Source organism: Vanrija albida (genome assembly GCF_041260175.1).
Source record: "Vanrija albida strain AlHP1 chromosome Unknown contig_6, whole genome shotgun sequence".
NCBI classification, from domain to species: Eukaryota; Fungi; Basidiomycota; class Tremellomycetes; order Trichosporonales; family Trichosporonaceae; genus Vanrija; species Vanrija albida.
The window spans coordinates 1,945,457-1,962,088 of record NW_027191425.1 but is presented as its reverse complement, the minus strand read 5'-3'; the positions used below and the strand labels follow the sequence as shown (position 1 = coordinate 1,962,088).

The 16,632-nt window shown below is 66.0% G+C and overlaps 9 protein-coding genes across 9 annotated transcripts; 4 read left to right on the top strand and 5 right to left on the bottom strand.

Moving 5' to 3' along the window:
- Positions 1-81: 81 nt before the first annotated feature.
- RML2 (mitochondrial 54S ribosomal protein uL2m) lies at positions 82-1,590 on the bottom strand (the record flags this gene model as incomplete). The annotated part of the gene is made up of 3 exons (XM_069356553.1): positions 82-349; positions 397-1,265; positions 1,360-1,590. The coding sequence occupies 3 exons, from the start codon at positions 1,588-1,590 to the stop codon at positions 82-84; spliced, it is 1,368 nt and encodes a 455-aa protein (XP_069206394.1).
- A 359-nt stretch (positions 1,591-1,949) lies between these two features.
- On the top strand, positions 1,950-3,120 carry TSC13 (Very-long-chain enoyl-CoA reductase; the record flags this gene model as incomplete). The annotated part of the gene is made up of 7 exons (XM_069356552.1): positions 1,950-2,072; positions 2,115-2,291; positions 2,327-2,409; positions 2,448-2,555; positions 2,593-2,728; positions 2,772-2,949; positions 2,987-3,120. The coding sequence occupies 7 exons, from the start codon at positions 1,950-1,952 to the stop codon at positions 3,118-3,120; spliced, it is 939 nt and encodes a 312-aa protein (XP_069206393.1).
- A 188-nt stretch (positions 3,121-3,308) lies between these two features.
- Positions 3,309-5,015, bottom strand: Q8F55_008147 (uncharacterized protein; the record flags this gene model as incomplete). Its single annotated transcript, XM_069356551.1, has 4 exons — positions 3,309-3,554; positions 3,602-3,696; positions 3,744-4,785; positions 4,833-5,015. The coding sequence occupies 4 exons, from the start codon at positions 5,013-5,015 to the stop codon at positions 3,309-3,311; spliced, it is 1,566 nt and encodes a 521-aa protein (XP_069206392.1).
- Positions 5,016-5,617: 602 nt separating this feature from the next.
- Q8F55_008146 (uncharacterized protein) lies at positions 5,618-8,261 on the top strand (the record flags this gene model as incomplete). The annotated part of the gene is made up of 3 exons (XM_069356550.1): positions 5,618-5,767; positions 5,818-6,121; positions 6,160-8,261. The coding sequence occupies 3 exons, from the start codon at positions 5,618-5,620 to the stop codon at positions 8,259-8,261; spliced, it is 2,556 nt and encodes an 851-aa protein (XP_069206391.1).
- A 60-nt stretch (positions 8,262-8,321) lies between these two features.
- Q8F55_008145 (uncharacterized protein) lies at positions 8,322-9,720 on the bottom strand (the record flags this gene model as incomplete). The annotated part of the gene is made up of 3 exons (XM_069356549.1): positions 8,322-8,796; positions 8,856-9,310; positions 9,361-9,720. 3 exons carry the CDS (start codon positions 9,718-9,720, stop codon positions 8,322-8,324), a joined length of 1,290 nt encoding a protein of 429 aa, XP_069206390.1.
- An 805-nt stretch (positions 9,721-10,525) lies between these two features.
- Q8F55_008144 (uncharacterized protein) lies at positions 10,526-11,215 on the top strand (the record flags this gene model as incomplete). Its single annotated transcript, XM_069356548.1, has 3 exons — positions 10,526-10,786; positions 10,821-11,020; positions 11,056-11,215. The coding sequence occupies 3 exons, from the start codon at positions 10,526-10,528 to the stop codon at positions 11,213-11,215; spliced, it is 621 nt and encodes a 206-aa protein (XP_069206389.1).
- Positions 11,216-11,278: 63 nt separating this feature from the next.
- Q8F55_008143 (uncharacterized protein) lies at positions 11,279-13,377 on the bottom strand (the record flags this gene model as incomplete). Its single annotated transcript, XM_069356547.1, has 5 exons — positions 11,279-11,859; positions 11,896-12,155; positions 12,193-12,748; positions 12,780-13,003; positions 13,052-13,377. The coding sequence occupies 5 exons, from the start codon at positions 13,375-13,377 to the stop codon at positions 11,279-11,281; spliced, it is 1,947 nt and encodes a 648-aa protein (XP_069206388.1).
- Positions 13,378-13,572: 195 nt separating this feature from the next.
- Positions 13,573-14,668, top strand: saf4 (the record flags this gene model as incomplete). The annotated part of the gene is made up of 4 exons (XM_069356546.1): positions 13,573-13,589; positions 13,651-13,767; positions 13,805-14,064; positions 14,103-14,668. 4 exons carry the CDS (start codon positions 13,573-13,575, stop codon positions 14,666-14,668), a joined length of 960 nt encoding a protein of 319 aa, XP_069206387.1.
- Positions 14,669-14,739: 71 nt separating this feature from the next.
- On the bottom strand, positions 14,740-16,120 carry Q8F55_008141 (uncharacterized protein; the record flags this gene model as incomplete). The annotated part of the gene is made up of 3 exons (XM_069356545.1): positions 14,740-15,382; positions 15,422-15,883; positions 15,918-16,120. The coding sequence occupies 3 exons, from the start codon at positions 16,118-16,120 to the stop codon at positions 14,740-14,742; spliced, it is 1,308 nt and encodes a 435-aa protein (XP_069206386.1).
- Between the last annotated feature and the right edge of the window lie 512 nt (positions 16,121-16,632).

The following is a 16,632-nucleotide window of genomic DNA, read 5'->3' as shown; positions in this document are numbered from 1 at the left end:
GTAGAGCAGATGTGTATGCATGGATCTCAAGTGACCACCAATAGTAGCCAGTATGCAACTTCCCCCCCACTAAGCCTTCTTCTACTGCTGCTTGGCAGCCAGAGCGGCCTTGCCACGGGGACGCTCGGTGACGACCTGCTTGTTGCCGTCCTTGTCCCTGGGACGGCGGGTACGGGCGCCCTTGAGGACACCAGTCTGCGATCGTGGGTTCTTGTTACCCTTGCCCTTGCCACGACCACCACCGTGGGGGTGGTCACAGGCGTTCATGGCCACACCACGGACTTTTGGCTTCTTGCCGAGCCAGCGGTTGCGGCCGGCCTTGGCAATGACACGCTGCTGGTGCTCCTTGCTGGAGGTGTGTCAGCTGCGTACTGAATGTACTTTGCATCTACTCACTTGGAGACCATGCCAACAGTCGCAAAGCAGTTGGGCTGGAGATTCCGCACCTCGCCCGACTGGAGGCGGACGAGCACGGTGCCGGCCTTCTTTACCCTGTTGCCGAACTCGTCCTTCTCGCCGGTCATGTGGAGCACCTCGGCACCACCCATGGCCGTGCCGTCCGAGCCGTGGTGGGCGACGATCTGGCCAAAAGTACCGGCCGAGCGGCAGAGCTGCATGCGGCCGTCGGGGCGGAGGCTGATGTTGTGGATGTACGTGCCCGAGGGGATGAGGTTGAGGGGGAGCACGTTTCCGGGCTTGAGCGCCTTGTTGCGGAGGATACCGAGTGCGCGTGCGGCCGACGAGACTCCGCCCTCGTCCGTGTCGGTGGGGTCGGTCTCACCGGCCATGGCCTCGGCCCAGCCCTCGACGTAGCCCTCGGGGATGCCGTCGCGGAACGACTGGACAACGTCTCCGGCGCGCAGGCCGTCCGGCGCGAGGATGTACGACCAGCCAGCCTTGACGGCGTTGCGCGCCTCGCGGAGCATGTGCGTGCCGCCCTGCAGCTCCGAGACGGTCTCGGCGAGGATCGCGCCCTCCTCGGGGCTCACGCGGCGCTGCCTGGTCGCGCCCCGGCGGTGCAGCAGCGCAATGTGTCCGCTCCGTCCCGGGTCGTACTCGATACGCACGACGTCGTGCACTCCGGGCTCGACGCGCCAGAAGTCGACGACACGCAAACGGCGCTTGTGGCCGCCTCCAACGCCCTTGTTGACGACCTGGCCAGTGATGTTACGTCCTCCCTTGCGGCGCTTGGGGAGAGTGAGCTCGCGGATCGGTTCGCCGTTGTACAGGTGCGGGTGGTGGGGGATCACGAGGTGGCGGAGGCCCTGCGAGTGTTAGTTGACGATGGAGGCGGAGATGGAGGAAGGTCGGGTGCGATGGCGCACAAGGCGCAGACCTTGCTCCGCCGCTCCAACTCACGGGAATGCGAGGGAAGCCAGGGCCAGTGTAGCGCTTGATGATGGCCTCGGTCGACGCGACGGTTGGGGGCGGGCCGAACGTGTTGTCGGTGGTAGTCGCAACCTCGGTCGCGTACGAGCGAGACTTGGCGAGCGCGGTCGCCGTCGCTGTCGCGGTCGTGGGGAGGCGCGACGTCGACGCGGCCACCTGGCGTGTGCCGACGCGCAGCGCCTGTGCTGAGCGCGAGAGCATGTCGGTGTGTGGAGTGGTGTGAGGCGGGAGTGACGCTGTTCGCTGCGACTTCAACAAAAGTCGACCTCGTCCTTCGTCCTTGTTGCTGGGCCGAAAGGTCGAAATTGCCCGGAGCTGCAGAAAAACGGGAGCAAATGGGGTCGGGGTAATGAAGCCACGTGGGGTTTGTAATTGGATTAGGAGACCCGGGGTAAGTTGTAATCGCCATTACAATCCTGTCTCGACGCGGTCAGGTGTCTCCGCGTCGGGGTAGGGTTTGCCGGTTAGGTCATGGATCACACCTCCCTCTGCTGGCTGCCGCGTCACCAAATCTCATCATCCAACTTCTCACTCTCCTTAACCCGCCCACAACCACCACAATGGTCTCAGTCACGGTCTCGATCCCGGGCAAGGGCCCCCAGTCGTTCGACTTTCCCGGCAAGACGGCCGCCAGCGTCACGGTCGGCGACCTCAAGTCGGCGATCCGGGCCAAGGTCCCCAAGGTGTGCAGCTTCTAAGAGACAAAGGCCAAGCTGACACCACAGTTCGTCCCCAACCGCCAGCGCCTGACCGCCCCCTCGGCCGGCGAGAAGGACAAGCCCCTGCCCCTCACGGACGAGGGCAAGAGCCTCGCCGACTACGGCGTCGCCGACGGCGCAAAGCTCCGCCTCAAGGACTTGGGCTACCAGGTCGGCTACCGCTGGCTCTTTATCTGGGAATATGTGCGTGAGGCGGTTGGGGGGAGAGCTGACGCCAGATCGGCCCCATCTTCATCAACCCCGCGCTGCTCTACGTCTCGCAGTACATCTGGGGCGCGTACGAGCCCTCGCAGCTCCAGCTGTGAGTTGATATCTGTCCGCCTGCAACTCACACCGCAGCACCGTTCGCAACCTCATTGTCGCGCACTTTGTCAAGCGTGAGCTCGAGTCGGTCTTTGTGCACAAGTTCTCGCGTCCCTCGGTCCCTCTCACCTTTGTCATTCGCAAGTGGGTATGAAGTTGTTCCACAAGGCTCACCCACCAGCTGCGCGTACTACTGGGGCATCACTGGCGGTCTTATCGGCCTGACCCTCTACCGCCCCGGCTACGGCGCCGTCGCGCTCAAGGACTCGATCCTCAACACCCCCGCGTGGCTCAACTTCTGGACCGTCTTCATCATCGTGAGTTGATGCCATCATTGGACACTCCCAACTCACACCACAGACCAACGAGCTCCTCAACCTCAACACCCACCTCAACCAGGCGGCTATTCGCACCCCGCCCGGCCAGCCCCGCAGGTACCCCACCGGTTTCGGCTTCCAGTGGATCGTGTGCGCCAACTACTTCTTTGAGACGATGGGCGTGCTTGGTCTCGTCATCATCACTGGCGGTGACATCGGAAGTGGGTTGCAATTTGCTTCAGGTATGCTAACCCCCAGCCATCGTCTACCTGCTCATCGCCTCGTACTTCATGGGCCTCTGGGCTGGCCAGAAGTACCGCCGCTACAAGAAGGAGCACGACCCCAAGGTCTTCCCTGGCAGGCGCTGGGTCGTGTACCCTCCCTTCTACTAAGCGTGCGGTCGGTGCGAAAGTGCACGTCCCGGCCGCCGCCACATCGGCCGTGTGCCAGCGCGATCTCAATGTCTATCCCCGAATTCGCCAATCAATACACCACCACCCTCTACACCCAACACTTAGAATGCAGCATGTGACCCTGCCCGTTGCTAACCAACCCTTGCATACTGAAATCCCAAACTAACTTAGACGCGCTTGGTCTCCTCCTCGTGGGAGAGCCTCTCCTTCTCAGAGAGCTTCTCCTCGGCCTTCTGGCGGCGCATCTCACGGCGAGCAGCGTCAAGAGCCGCCTCGCGGGCCTCGGCCGACTCGTACACGACGGCCGCCTCCTCGGTGGTAAGGCCGCGAGTCTCGCGCACAAAGAGGAAGAAGAGAATGAAGTAGGCGCCGAGGACGGCGACGTACACGGCGTAGTACTTCCAACCGATGGACTGGGCGGGTCAGAAACTGCCGGCGAGAGTGTGCCAAGATCACTTACGTTGAGCGCAACGGGGTTGACGAACTGGTTGAAGGCCTGGGCGCAGTTCTGCGAGAGAAGGAGCAGGGCGGCCGACTTGGCACGCATGTCCATGCCTGGGGTGTGTGAGCGTGATTCGCGCTGAAATCGCCTCTCTACTCACGAGAAATCTCCGGAACATAGAGCATGGGAATGGGGGTGAGGGACAGGGCGTAACCGGCGTTGAAGAGGAAAATGAAGGGGATCATGGCAAGGCCGGTGGCGCGGTGGTGGGTGTGGGCGTAGCCGCCCGACAGGCCGAGCATCATGACAAAGCAGAAGAACATGAAGCCGAACGACGAGAGGAAGAGGGTACGGCGGCCGGCGCGCTCAACAAGAGACGCGCCAGTCAGCGCCACAACCCATGACCAGATGGACAGGCCGCCGTTGATGCCTGCCGTCTGGGGCGGGGCGGTGATGCCGACAGTCTTGAGGACGGGGATGAGGAAGTACGAGATGATGCCGTTGCCCGACCACTGGGTGGCGGTGCCGACGAGCAGAATAACAAAGAAGCGGCGGCGGTTGCCCTCAGTCTTGAAGAAGCTGAGCCAGCTCGACTCGTTTGCCTGCGCCTCGACCTCGACGGCCGTCTTGATCTCGCTCAGCTCGAAGAGGACGAGCTCGTCGTCCATCTTTCCGTTGGCATGGTACCTGGCGAGGATGTTGTGCGCCTCCTCCTCGCGGCCGTTCTTCACGAGCCAGCGGGGCGACTCGGGCACGAACCACGTGCCGAGGGCAAGAATAATCGGCCCGAAACCCTGCACGAGCGTGGGGATGCGCCACGACCAGCCCGCGCCGCCGGGGTAGTAGACCATGGCGAACGTGAGCCACGCCGAGAAGATGGAGCCGATAAAGTATGTGACGTTGAGGAACGAGCCCGCCCAGTGACGGATACGCGGGTGCGCGAGCTCTGGCACCATGGCGCACGCGGCGATCTGGGCCGCGGCCGTGCCGGCACCTAGGAGGACGCGCGAGCCCATGAGCTGCGCGCGCGTGTTGGAGAACCCGCCGGCAAAGGAACCGGCCAGCATGAACAGCGCGCCGAGGTACAGCGCAATCTTGCGGCCCCACTTGTCGATGATCCACGCGATGACGAAGGTGAGCGGGATCTTGGGCAGGTAGTATGTCGCAGCGATGAGGCCGAGGTCTGTTCCGACGGGCGAGTTCTGGGGTGTGAGTGGGGGAGGCGCCACTAGCCCAAGGAGCCACTTACAAACTGCTTCTTCCACGCCGGGAGCGCCTGCAGGCCGTTGAGCAGCGAGCCGTCATAGCCGAGCGAGTAGACGGCCGAGTAGAGGATGAAGATGTGGATGAAGCCCATGCGCATGCCCGGGTCCTTCCACCACTGGGCATGGGTGTTGTTCGCGAACGCGGAGTAGTGGTGCGTGTCGGCCATGGTGATCGGTTGGGGTTGCTGGTGGCTCCCCGCTGGGGTTCCCCTTCTTTATACATACGAGAGGAATGAATGGTTGCTGACTTGGCCAGGCTCAGATTTGCGGAGACCCAGGACCAGCCCACGACCCCCAGGCCTCCACAGCGATCGGGCGTTTGGAGATACCAATGCGCCGCAGGGCGCGTAGCTACAGTCCCCGCGTGCAACGGGGAGTTGCTGGCAAACGTAGGCGAGCAGTGCGGGCAGAGAAGCGGAGAAGAGCCCATCGGACCGGTGTCGGACAACAACCGCGAGGTGGCGTTTTTCAGCACACCTCGGTTACTCCATTCGCGCCCCGTGTAGGCCCTGTGGGCCTCCTCTGCCACACGGCCGGCTCTACACGGCCCCAGGGGCGCCGAGAGGCCGCTGCTTACCGGTCCCGCGCGCGAGAATGCGCAGAAGAAAAAGAGCAGGGGATCTGGCCACGCAATCGCCGCGGCGGGTTAAAGGCCCGCAGCACCGCGGCGCTTTGGTGTGGCCAAAGTGCCGGTCAGATGACAACGACCCCGGGTCGACTTAATGTCCGCGTCGTGGTCCTCGCGTTCTCACTGTACCCCTCACACACAATGGCGATTGACCTCGAGCCCACCCCGCGCCTGCTCGACATCGACGCGCTCATCGACGACCTGTCGAGCGAGGAGAAGATTGCGCTGCTGTCGGGCGATGACATGTGGCACACTGTTGCGGTCGAGCGGGCAGGCATCCCGAGGGTCCGCGTGAGTTGCTGGTGGATGGGGACCGGATGCGAGACTGACACCGACCGCAGTGCGGCGACGGGCCCAACGGCGTGCGCGGCACCGCGTGGACCAACGGCGCGCCGGCCTCGTGCTTCCCGTGCGGGACTGGCATCGGCGCGAGCTTCGACCTCGAGCTCGCGCAACGTATCGGACAGGCGCTGGGCGACGAGTGCCGCGCCCGCGGCGTGCACTGCCTCCTCGGCCCCACGACCAACATCCAGCGCCACCCCGCCGGCGGGCGCGGGTTCGAGACGTACGCCGAGGACCCGCTGCTTGCCGGGCTCGTCGCGGTCGCGTGGATCAACGGCGTGCAGTCGAGAGGGGTTATGGCGAGTGAGTAGAAACGGCGAAGATGCCGGCTGACTCCCCAGCGCCGAAGCACTACCTCGCCAACGAGCAAGAGTTCATGCGCCGCTCGTCCGACTCGATTCTCGACGAGCGCACAATGCACGAGATCTACCTCGAGCCCTTCCGGCAGCAGTGCAAGACCTCGCCCAAGGTCTTCATGACGAGCTACAACCGCGTCAACGGGCTGCACGTCGCCGAGCACCCGTACCTGCTGCGCAAGGTGCTCCGCGGCGACTTTGGCTTCAGCGGCATGATCATCTCGGACTGGAGCGGGACCTACAGCTCGAGCGAGGCGATCAAGGCCGGCCTCGACCTCGAGATGCCCGGCCCGGCGTTCATGCGCGGGACGTGTGTCGAGCGCGACATTGTCAGCGGCAAGCTGACGCAGGGCGACGTCGACGAGTGCGTGCGCAACGTGCTGGGGTTCGTCAACGAGGCGATCAAGAGCGGGATCCCGTTCGACGCCGAGGAGCAGTCGATCGACACCCCCGAGGTGCGCGCGTTGCTCCGCGAGTCGGCCGGCGCCGCCGTCGTCCTCCTCAAGAACGAGCGCGCCCTCCTCCCCCTCAAGCCTGCCGCCGGCACAAAGATCGCCGTCATCGGCCCCAACGCCAAGAATGCCACGACTGCCGGCGGCGGCTCTGCCAACCTCGCGCCAACGTACACCGTCACGCCGCACGACGCGATCGCCAAGGCGGCCGCCGAGGCCGGCGCGAGCGTGTCCTACGCGCTCGGCGCTGCCGGTGACCGCTGGCTGCCCCTGCTCTCGCCGTACATCTTCCTCGAGGACGGCACACCGGGCGTCAACTGCCACTTCTACGACACGAACCCGTGGACGACTTCCCCTGCGCCCAAGCCCCTGCTGACAAAGTACAACAACTCGGGCTTCAGCTACTTCATCGACGGCATCCCCAAGAGCGTCCCGGTGCGCGGGTACGTGTCCCTGCGCACGCGCTTCGTCCCCGACACGGGTGGCAAGTGGGAGCTCGGCCTCGGCGTGTCGGGCCAGGCCGACCTGTACGTTGACGGCGTCAAGGCCATCGACAACCGCACCGACCAGGAGCCGAGCGTGCTCTTCTTCAACATGGGCGCCGAGGAGCGCACCGCCGTGCTCGAGTTCGAGGCCGGCAAGGCCTACGACCTCGAGGTCCGCTTCTCAAACTTCAAGCAGCTGCACTCGACGTCGCCGTACTCGGGCCGGAGGGGAGGCATCCGCCTCGGCGGCCGCCCGCTGCGCTCGCCCCAGGCTGAGATCGCAGCGGCCGTCGAGCTCGCAAAGAGCTCAGACGTCGCCGTCGTCTGCGTCGGAACAAACTGCGAGTGGGAGTCGGAGGCGTACGACCGCGACACGCTCGCGCTCCCCGGCGCGACTGACGAGCTCGTCCGCGCCGTCCTCGCGGCCAACCCCAACACTGTCGTCGTCAACCAGAGCGGCATGCCCGTCGAGTTTCCCTGGCTCGCAGACTGCCCCACGCTGGTGCAGGCCTTCCTCGGCGGAAACGAGTGCGGCCAGGCCGTCGCCGACGCGCTCTTCGGCGCCATCAACCCGAGCGGCAAGCTGCCCATCACGTGGCCCGTCAAGGTTGAGGACTACCCGTCCCACGAGGGCTTCGGCCACCCAACGACGACAGTGTACAAGGAGGGCGTGTACGTGGGCTACCGCCACTTCGACCGGCCCGGGCGCGTGCGCAGCGCCTTCCCGTTCGGCTACGGGTTGAGCTACACTTCGTTCTCGCTTTCAGATCTGTGCGTGGCGCCGGCGCCAGGATTCGGCGCGACCGCAACCTTCACGGTGACCAACACGGGCGAGGTGGCCGGCGCCGAGGTGGCGCAGGTCTACGTCCACCAGGCGGCGCCGGGCATCGACCGCCCAGATATCGAGCTCGGCGGCTTTACCAAGGTCCACCTCGCGCCTGGCGAGTCGCGCCGCGTGACTGTCGACCTCGACCACAAGGCATTCTCATGGTACAGCGTTGTGGAGAAGCGCTGGGTGGGCGAGCGTGGTGCATTCGAGATCCGCCTGGGCACGAGCTCAACGGCGATCAAGCTCGCCGCACCGTTCTACCAGGAGCAGAGCTTCAAGTGGCTCGGGCTCGAGGCGCCGGTTGGCGCCGAGCTGTACTAAGTGGACGATTTCTACTAGACTTTTAGATGCATCAGGATTCAACTAGCTGCTGCCCGCCCCCTACAGGTGGTAGAGCTCGAACCACCGCTCCGTGTCAAGCGCGGGGTCGAGCCAGCCCTCGATGCCGAGCGCCTCGCCGCGGCTCTTCGAGTTGGGGTCGAACACGGGCTTTGCCGAGCCGACCGAGATGACGTTGGTGCCGTGGCGCTCGTTGTACTGGCTCCAGTCAAAGTCGCGAACCGCGGCGTGGTTGGTGACGCGGTTGTCCCAGATCGCACTCGTTCCCGGCGTCCACTTGAAGCGCACGGCAATCTCTTGGCTCTGGTTATACACCGACACGAGGTACTTGATGATGACCTCGGACTCGGTCTTGTCAAAGCCCTCGATGCCGACAAGGCCGCGGTCTGCGACGAACAGCGTCTTCCACTTGGTGACGGGGTGGGTGCGGACAAGCGGCGCGCGCTCAAACTTGGGGATGCGCGGCCCGTCGGGGTTCTTCGAATTCTTAGCCGTCGTGTTCGACTTGTAGATGCCGCTGTGAGCGGGTCAGCCAGGTCAAGTGCGACGTGCCACTGCCACACAACCGCCACTCACGTCAGCCCGTCGACAAACTTCTTGAAGCCAGGCGACAGCTTGTCGTACGCGGCGTACCCGCTGGCCCAGGTCGTGTCGCCCGAGTCGTTGGGCACCGCGTCCTGGTGCAGGTGCGTGTAGCTCGACTCGCCCTGCTCGCTCGCCGCGACACCGTCAATGTGCCACCCCTGGCCGTTGTAGCCGTTGTACTCTGGCCACGGGAGGCGGTAGCTGCGCTTGTAGCTGCGCGCCTTCTCCCAGATGATGGTGATGCCGGGGCCGAGCGACGGCACGGTCGCGATCGTGCCAAAGTCGAAGACCTCGCCGTCGCCGAGGTACTTGCCGATCTCAAGCTGCTTCTGGGGCGAGAGGTCCTGGTCGCGGAAGAAGACGACGCCGCGCTCGGCGATGAGCAGGGCCAGCTCGTCGCGCTGCTTGTTGTCGAGGTCCTTGAGCTGGACACCGACGAGCTCGGTCTGCGGGGTCAGCCTGCGCCACACGTCACACCGCTCCTCGGCCCACTCACACCAATGTGCTTTGTGAGCGTGATCACCTCCTTGGCGGCGGCGAACAGCGCCTTCTTCTCGGGGTCGGCGCGGGTGCCGGGGTCGACAAACTCGCGGCCGCCGCGCAGGACACGCTTCTCAACAACGTCGTCGTACACGCTGTCGGCCGGCCTGTACGCCGGGTAGCCGTTGTACAGGTCGATGCCTCCGGCCTTGAGGTAGCGCTTGATGGTGCTGTCGGGCGGCACCTCGTACGACGCCCAGCTCTTCTTGCCGACGTTGCCGGCCGCGATCTTCTCCTTGACCGCCGCGAGGTCGTCGTCGGTGGCCACAGGGGCGGGGGGGATGGCGTCGGCGGTGGGGACTGCGATGGGGGCCATGGTGGTCGTTGCTTAGCTGGGTGAGGGCAGACCCGGCCCCCAGCTGGCGCTTAAGTATCGTGTCCGGCGCGAGGTGGCAGCCATCGCAAATGGCGACAGCTACGCACCATCAGCATTGTCAGCGCATTCCGCGGCGTGTGCCTCGCAAGTCATTAGTTGGCGTCATGGTGCGTACGATGGCGCGCCAGTCAGCGCCGGGTACGAAACGACACGCCCGCAGGCCTCGTGCTCGACACGAACCATGTCGACATTGCATGGTGGCTGATACTGAGCTGTTCCACACCCCACCCGCAGGATAAGAGCCCCGCATCGCGTCCGGGGTCGCAAGAGGCAATTGCAAACACGCACCGAATGGCATCACTGCGCCGTCGTTATCTCTGACCATGGCGTCAGATCGGCTCGGCTCGGCTACAACCGTCCGGGGTGTCTTTTTATCAGTCATGACCGAGGGGCTTGGCTCCGGATATCTGTCGACCGCAGTGCGCAAGCCAGCACGAGATCACGCGTGTGTCAGCACCTGCCTGCGCTGCCTGCGCTGCAGGTGCGCAGCTGCCCGGCGACCGACGGCGACCACCGCGCCGATCCCAACCGCCGCCGCCACTCCCACTGCCACCACCGTGCCGGCCGGAACGACCCAGCGCACGCCATCGCCGCGATCGCGCCAGCGCTGCAAGCACTCTACGCTCGATAATCCGAATACTCACCAGCGCGCGATGCACACACACGCAAAGGCAAGCCCATAAGAGGTGTCGCGCTCGCCGCCAGCCCGACGGCCACTACTCAGCCACTGGGCCACCACACCACCATGACGCAATCCATCTCAACTGTCGCCGCTGTCGCCCCCTCCGACGCCGACCCGTACGCGACCCCCCGCGTCTCCTACGACACATCCACACTCCCCCCTCTGCCGGACGCGCGCGCCCCCCACCCGCAGTACACGCCCGGCCCGTGGGCCAACCCGCCGCGGCCGGACGGCGCGCGCAGCCCGTACTATGGCGCGCTGTTCCGCGGCTGGGAGGACAGCCCGCGCGCAAAGGACAACTGGGACATCCACGTGTATGCCAAGGTATGTCCACCATGGGGGCTGGGGCTGACAGCAGCCGGGCAACAAGACGGAGCGCGAGTTCTCGGCCCGCCTGCACGACGCGATCCGCCGCGAGTTCCCAGAGGTCCATCTGTACACCTTTTACGACCGCCCAGTCGGGCCGCACCCCATCCCCCAGTTCGAGCTCGACGTGTTTGGCTCGGACCAGCTCGGCGCGCTCCTCAGCTTCCTCGTCGCTAACCACGGCCCGCTGAGGTGAGTTGAGTCGGTGCTGGCGCTGCTGACAGCAGCGTGCTGGTCCACCCCAATACCGGCGACGCGCGCGGCGACCATGACCAGCGCGCCATCTGGCTCGGCCCAAAGCTCGTCCTCGACCTCGAGTCGCTGGGCGAGCAGCCTGCGGTCCAGTTGGCGCGCGAGGCCAAGGAGGCGGCCGCAAAGGCAAACTAGGCGATAGAGTAGGCACAGCCTGCATGTACTATACAACAACAGCACGGCGGCACACACCCCAGCTCACTCCCACGGCTCCTCCAGCCCCACGCCCAGTAGCGACAGTATCCGATCACTGATCACCGTCGCGTCAAATGCGTGTGGCTCGTGGTCCAGCATGAAGCTAAAGTCGAAGGGGTCGGGACCCGCCGCGCCCTGCTGCGCGACGTTGATGTTAACGTGGTGCGACGGTTGTGGCGGCGCCTCGAGGCCACACAGCGACCGGATCTGCGCGGCATAGTAGCCTGCAAAACTGACACTGTGCAGTCTCGCAGCGGCGATCTGGTCGAGCAGCGTAGCAATGTCCGTGACGCGTGCTGAGACTTCTGCAGCGCGGTCCGAGTCGAGCGGCCGCGCGAGCTTGTGCACGAGCGCCGCGCCGTACGCAATCTGCACGATGAGGAAGTTTGACGCGTAGGCCAGTCCTCCCGGCTCGTCGAACGGCACGTCATCGCGCCAGCGCAGGACAGTCACGAGCAGCTGGACTGCCAGTTCCGAGATCTCGCGGAGGAGCGCCTGGGTCGAGGCGTGCGACCCCGGCACACGAAGCGACAGCAGCAGCAACATGATATGGTTGTACACTGCCGCGACGTCGACGAGCCGGCCTGGCGGGTTAGCGTATCCACAACAACGCCACCCACTAGTTCCCATCCAGCTGCTCTTCCACCCGCCGAGGTCCCTGCGCCAGTCGCGGACGAACAGCTCGCGCTCGAGATCCGGCGTGTCCTCCTTGTCCATCCCGTGCCAGCGGTGGAGCGCGCGGCCAACGATGTGGTTGAGCTTGACGCTGGCAGAGAAGGTCATGTTGGTGCTGTCGTGTGGGCGGAGGAAGGCGAGGTCGGGGGCGTGGATGAGACGGTGACCCGAGGTTGTGTCGGCGCGACCTGACTGCGTCGCGAGGCTAACGTCAGCACGGTCTGCCAGTCAGTGCCACCCACCCAATCTCGGAGAGGCACACGAGCAAGTAGGTTCTCTTCCTGCACGTCATCAACCGTGACACTTCGTCGTCCCGCAGCGGCCGGGAATGGCGGTACGTCAGCGCGAGGTTGGGATCTGGGGGGAGGTCGAGGCGGATCTCGCAGGCGAGGCGCATGGCTTGGCCCTGATATGCCCAGCTCCTGTCTGCGAGCCAGTCGTGGCTGGGCCACGCAGCCCAGTGCACGAGGGCAAGGAAGCCCTGCACCACCTCCAGACTCTTTGAGCCGTTCTCAAACGCCAAACTCGCGAGCCGGTGCGCGTGCGCCTGCAGCCCCGGCGCGATGAGCAGCGAGAGCGGGTCAAAGCTCGCCGCGACGGCGGCGATGGCGGTCGTCAGGAAGGGGCTGTTCATCCGCAGAAAGATGGGCGAGTGCACCCCGTCGTCGAGGTGCATGAACGTCGGAGCAAGCTTGGCAAAGTAGAGCTCGACGAGGCGGTTGAGGTCTTCCTCCTCGAGGATGCCCTGGAGCACCGGGTCCTGGCCGAGGTCTTCCTCCGGCTTGACAGAGTAGATGTCTGCGTGAGCGGCGTCCCGGCGGCGGCTCACTATTCCAGTACAGGCCCGACTGGCCGCCGTGCATGAGGAGCCCGCTGGGCTGGGTCGCGGCAGTGGCGAGCACGCCGAGGGGGTTGTGCAGGGCCGAGTGGGACGCCGAGTCCTCTGCCCTCTGGGCGCGGCTCGTCCCGCTCGGCTGCTGCGCGCGCGTGCGTGGATCAGCGGCAATCAGGTTTGCGAGCTCGTCCTCCATGTAATTGAGGAGCGACTGGATGCTGCGGTGCGGCGTCAGCCCCACCCCACCCTGGCAGCAGCAAACTCACGTCCGGTCCGCCTTCCGCCCGCGCACCTTGGTCTCGGGGTACGTGCACGTCCTCCCAGCCACCTGGCAGCGAGTGCACGCCGCCCCGTCGACATTGAAGCACTTTGTCTTGGCCCTCCGGCAGCCCTCGCACGCCTTGACCTCGTCTGCGGAGCCGCTGGGCCGGCGGAGCGCCGAGCGCTTCTCGCGGCGCGTCTCGATCGCCTCGTCGTCAATCTTGCGGATGCGCGCGACGAGGTCGAGCAGGCGCGTGGCCGTCTGCCCCGGCGGCGTGGGGAATGCGTGCGGCGCGTGCGGCCTGTCGCGCGTCGGCGGGCGGGACTGCATGGTGGGGTGGGGGATGGTGAGATGGTGCAACAGTTACAACAGTTAAAACGGGGGTTTTGTGCCGCCTAACGCCCGGTGTGTCGGGCCGTTGTCCGCGGCGACTCGCCACCGACATCACTCGCCTTTGTCAGTTATGCATCAACATCACAACAACTTTCTGGTCGCCTCTTGATTGCCCAACCGCCCATCACCACGATGCAGGGCTTCAACCGGTACGTCGCGTCTGGCGTTGCGTCTGGCACACACCCCCCGGGTCCCCGCTCACACGCGCAGCTACATCCCGCCAGACTTTGACCCGAAGAAGACGGCGACGCTCAACGCGTACCAGGGCAAGAAGCATGCACTGGGCAAGCGCGCAAAGGACATTGACAAGGGCGTGCTGGTGGTGCGGTGGGTGCTGAGCCGCGCGCTTCCACTGACCCCGCAGCTTCGAGCTCCCGTTCAACATCTGGTGCGGGAGCTGCGACAACCACATCGGCGCCGGGGTGCGGTACAACGCGCAGAAGCGCAAGGTCGGCGCGTACTACAGCACGCCGATCTACGCGTTCCGGTGCAAGTGCCACCTGTGCTCGGGGTGGTTTGAGATACGGACGGACCCACAGAACGCGGCGTACGTCGTCGCCGAGGGCGCGAGGAAGCAGGAGAGCGAGTGGGACCCGGCGGAGAACGGCGGGCACGCCGTGTACGGTGGGTCTACCTGCCTCAGGCGCTGCGCTGACAGCCAGATACGGAAGCGCCGTCGGCCGCGCCCAACCCCGACGGGCCGACGCCAGACCCGTTCGAGAGCCTGGAGAAGGACACGGCGCAGCGGACGGCCGAGCGCGCAAAGAAGTCGCGCCTGACCGAGCTGTACGACGACTCGGCGCGGCGCACGGCCGACCCGTACACCGTGTCGCGGGCGCTGCGGGACCGTTTTAGGGTGGAGAAGCGCGAGGGACTGGCGCGGCAGGCTGCCGATGCGGGCGTGAGCGAGCGGTACGCGCTGGCCGAGGGCATCGTGCTCGGCGACGAGTGGGAGGCCGTCGACGATGGCGAGTGGGCTGCTGCGAGGGCCGGGGCGAGGGACGAGCCAGACGTCAGCTTGGGCGAGCGGATACGCAGGACGACGCGCGCAAAGTACGACGTGTTTGACGCCGAGCCGGTCGGCCGCGTGCGCCTGCCGCGTGCGGGGGTGAAGCGCAAGGCGGAGGCAGAGCCCGCACCGCCACCGCCGGCACCACCACCGCCGGCTGGCCTCGGCGGCCTGGCGGGCTACGGGAGCGGCAGCGGCAGCGACGACGACGACGACTAGATATTGTACGATAGGGTATACATTATGGGCAGATTACAATGCGGAGGAGTGGTCTAGCTCTATTATACACATCAGAGGTTGGGCTTTGGGCCGTCGGCGTCGGTGGCGGGCTTGGCACCGAGCGACAGGCTGTCCATCAGGCCGGCAATGTCGGCCGTGCGGTCGGCGGCGGGTGCCAGCGTGCCGTTGGCCTCGGCGCCAGTGTCGGCCAGAGTCGCGTCCTCGCTCGGCTTCGCCGCCTTCGCCGCGCTCGCCGCCGCACCCAGCACCGGCGCGGCCGGGCTCGCCCACACCACCTCGCCCGGCCCCCCCATCCACGGCCACGTCTTTGCCGCCCTCGCCGGCGGCAGGCGGGCGTTGGGCTCGAGCACGACGTGGCGGGCGGCGAGCTCGGCGAGGATGCGCGCAATATTCGTCGCGTCGTCGATGCCCGAGTGCTGCCGGCCGGCGAAGACGCCCAGCCCGAGCGCGGCCAGCTGGCCCGGGATCGTGAGGTAGAAGTTTGGCCCGCCCGCCGCCTGGGGCGGGCGGCGCATCGCCGTCGTGAGGCGCGGCAGCGTGTGCCTGCCCACTGGGCCCTCTGCTTCGCGCCGCGCCGCCTCGCTCAGCACGGCGTGCACGCCCGCCTTGATGTTGAGGTACGGCCCGAGCAGGTAGGCCGGGTAGCGTGGCGGGCTCGTCGGGGTGATGTGCAGCTGCTTTGGGATAAAGTCTCTTGTCTCGTCAGCGCTGCTGGCCCCGCCTCTGACCCACCTCAGATCCCACGGCCCGTCGGTCACCCACACGGCGTCGGCCAGCGCGTCGCCGTCGCGCAGGCCGTGGCCGTCGAGCCAGGCCTCGAGGCGCGCCAGGACCTCGGGGAACGTCGGCGCCGCGTCGATGACCTCCTGCCCTATGCCGGTGAGGGAGGAGCAGAAGTCGGACAGCACAGGCCGCCACGTGGGGCGGACGTACGTGTGGAACGTGTCGACCGTGACGAGGCAGCTGCGCGCGCCGTCGTCGCGCGGCTCCCAGCGCAGCAGGACGACGGGGAACTCGATAATCTCGTTGGGGTAGTCAAAGTTCTTTCCGGCCTCACACGTCGCCTCGACGTCGAAGCACAGGAACGAGCCGTACGGCTGCTTTGGCGGCGCGGCGTGCGCGCTCTCCGCTGCGGCGGCGGCCGCGGCGGCATCAGAGTCCTCCTTGGCGCGGGTAAAGGCCGCGAAGAGGCGCCTGGCGGGTCAGCGTCGCAGAGGAAAGAGCTCACTTCCACAGCGTCTCGCGCTTGCCGCGCGTGTCGAGCCCCAGCAGCTCGAGGCTCGCGCGCATCTCGCTCGCCGTCGCCTTTTTGCGCGGCCTCTCGAGCGCGGGCGCGGGCTCGGGATCTGGGGCGGCAGCGGCCGCTGCGGTCGCCGGCTGGGGCGGATCGGAGGGCACCTCGTCTGTCGTCGTCGCCGCCGTCGTCGTCATTGGGCGTAGCGTTGCGTGTAGGGTAGTGCAAGAGACAAGAGACGAGGGTATATGTACGTCGCGGGCGCCCGTGACCAGCAGGTGTCCCAGGACGAGGAGGGCCTTTGGGTCAGTAGCCTTTTGTGTGTGTCAGTCAACGACGAGCGTCGGTCCAAAGTCATGAAACAGACGTCACCTCCACCCGGCCGGCCGCCAGCCAGCGCCAGCCAGCCAACTGCAACTGCACGAGCCGCCAGCCAGCCTGACGCCATTGTTTCCACAGACAGCGACTGGCTCCTTACGCCGCAGCAACCCGTACACTGCACGCCGATAAGCCCCGCAGCTCACACCTGCCCACTCCACCCCCCGCCCCCGCCATGTAAAGAGTACATTCGCCAGCTGTAGGAGCCACAACGGTACGCCCCGTCTATCAAGGGCACATGAATCTCACAAGCCAGTGTGGTGCCAGAACCGACAGCGACAATGACCGCAGCAGCGTTGACCGGGCCACAGACACGGCCACAGCCACGGCC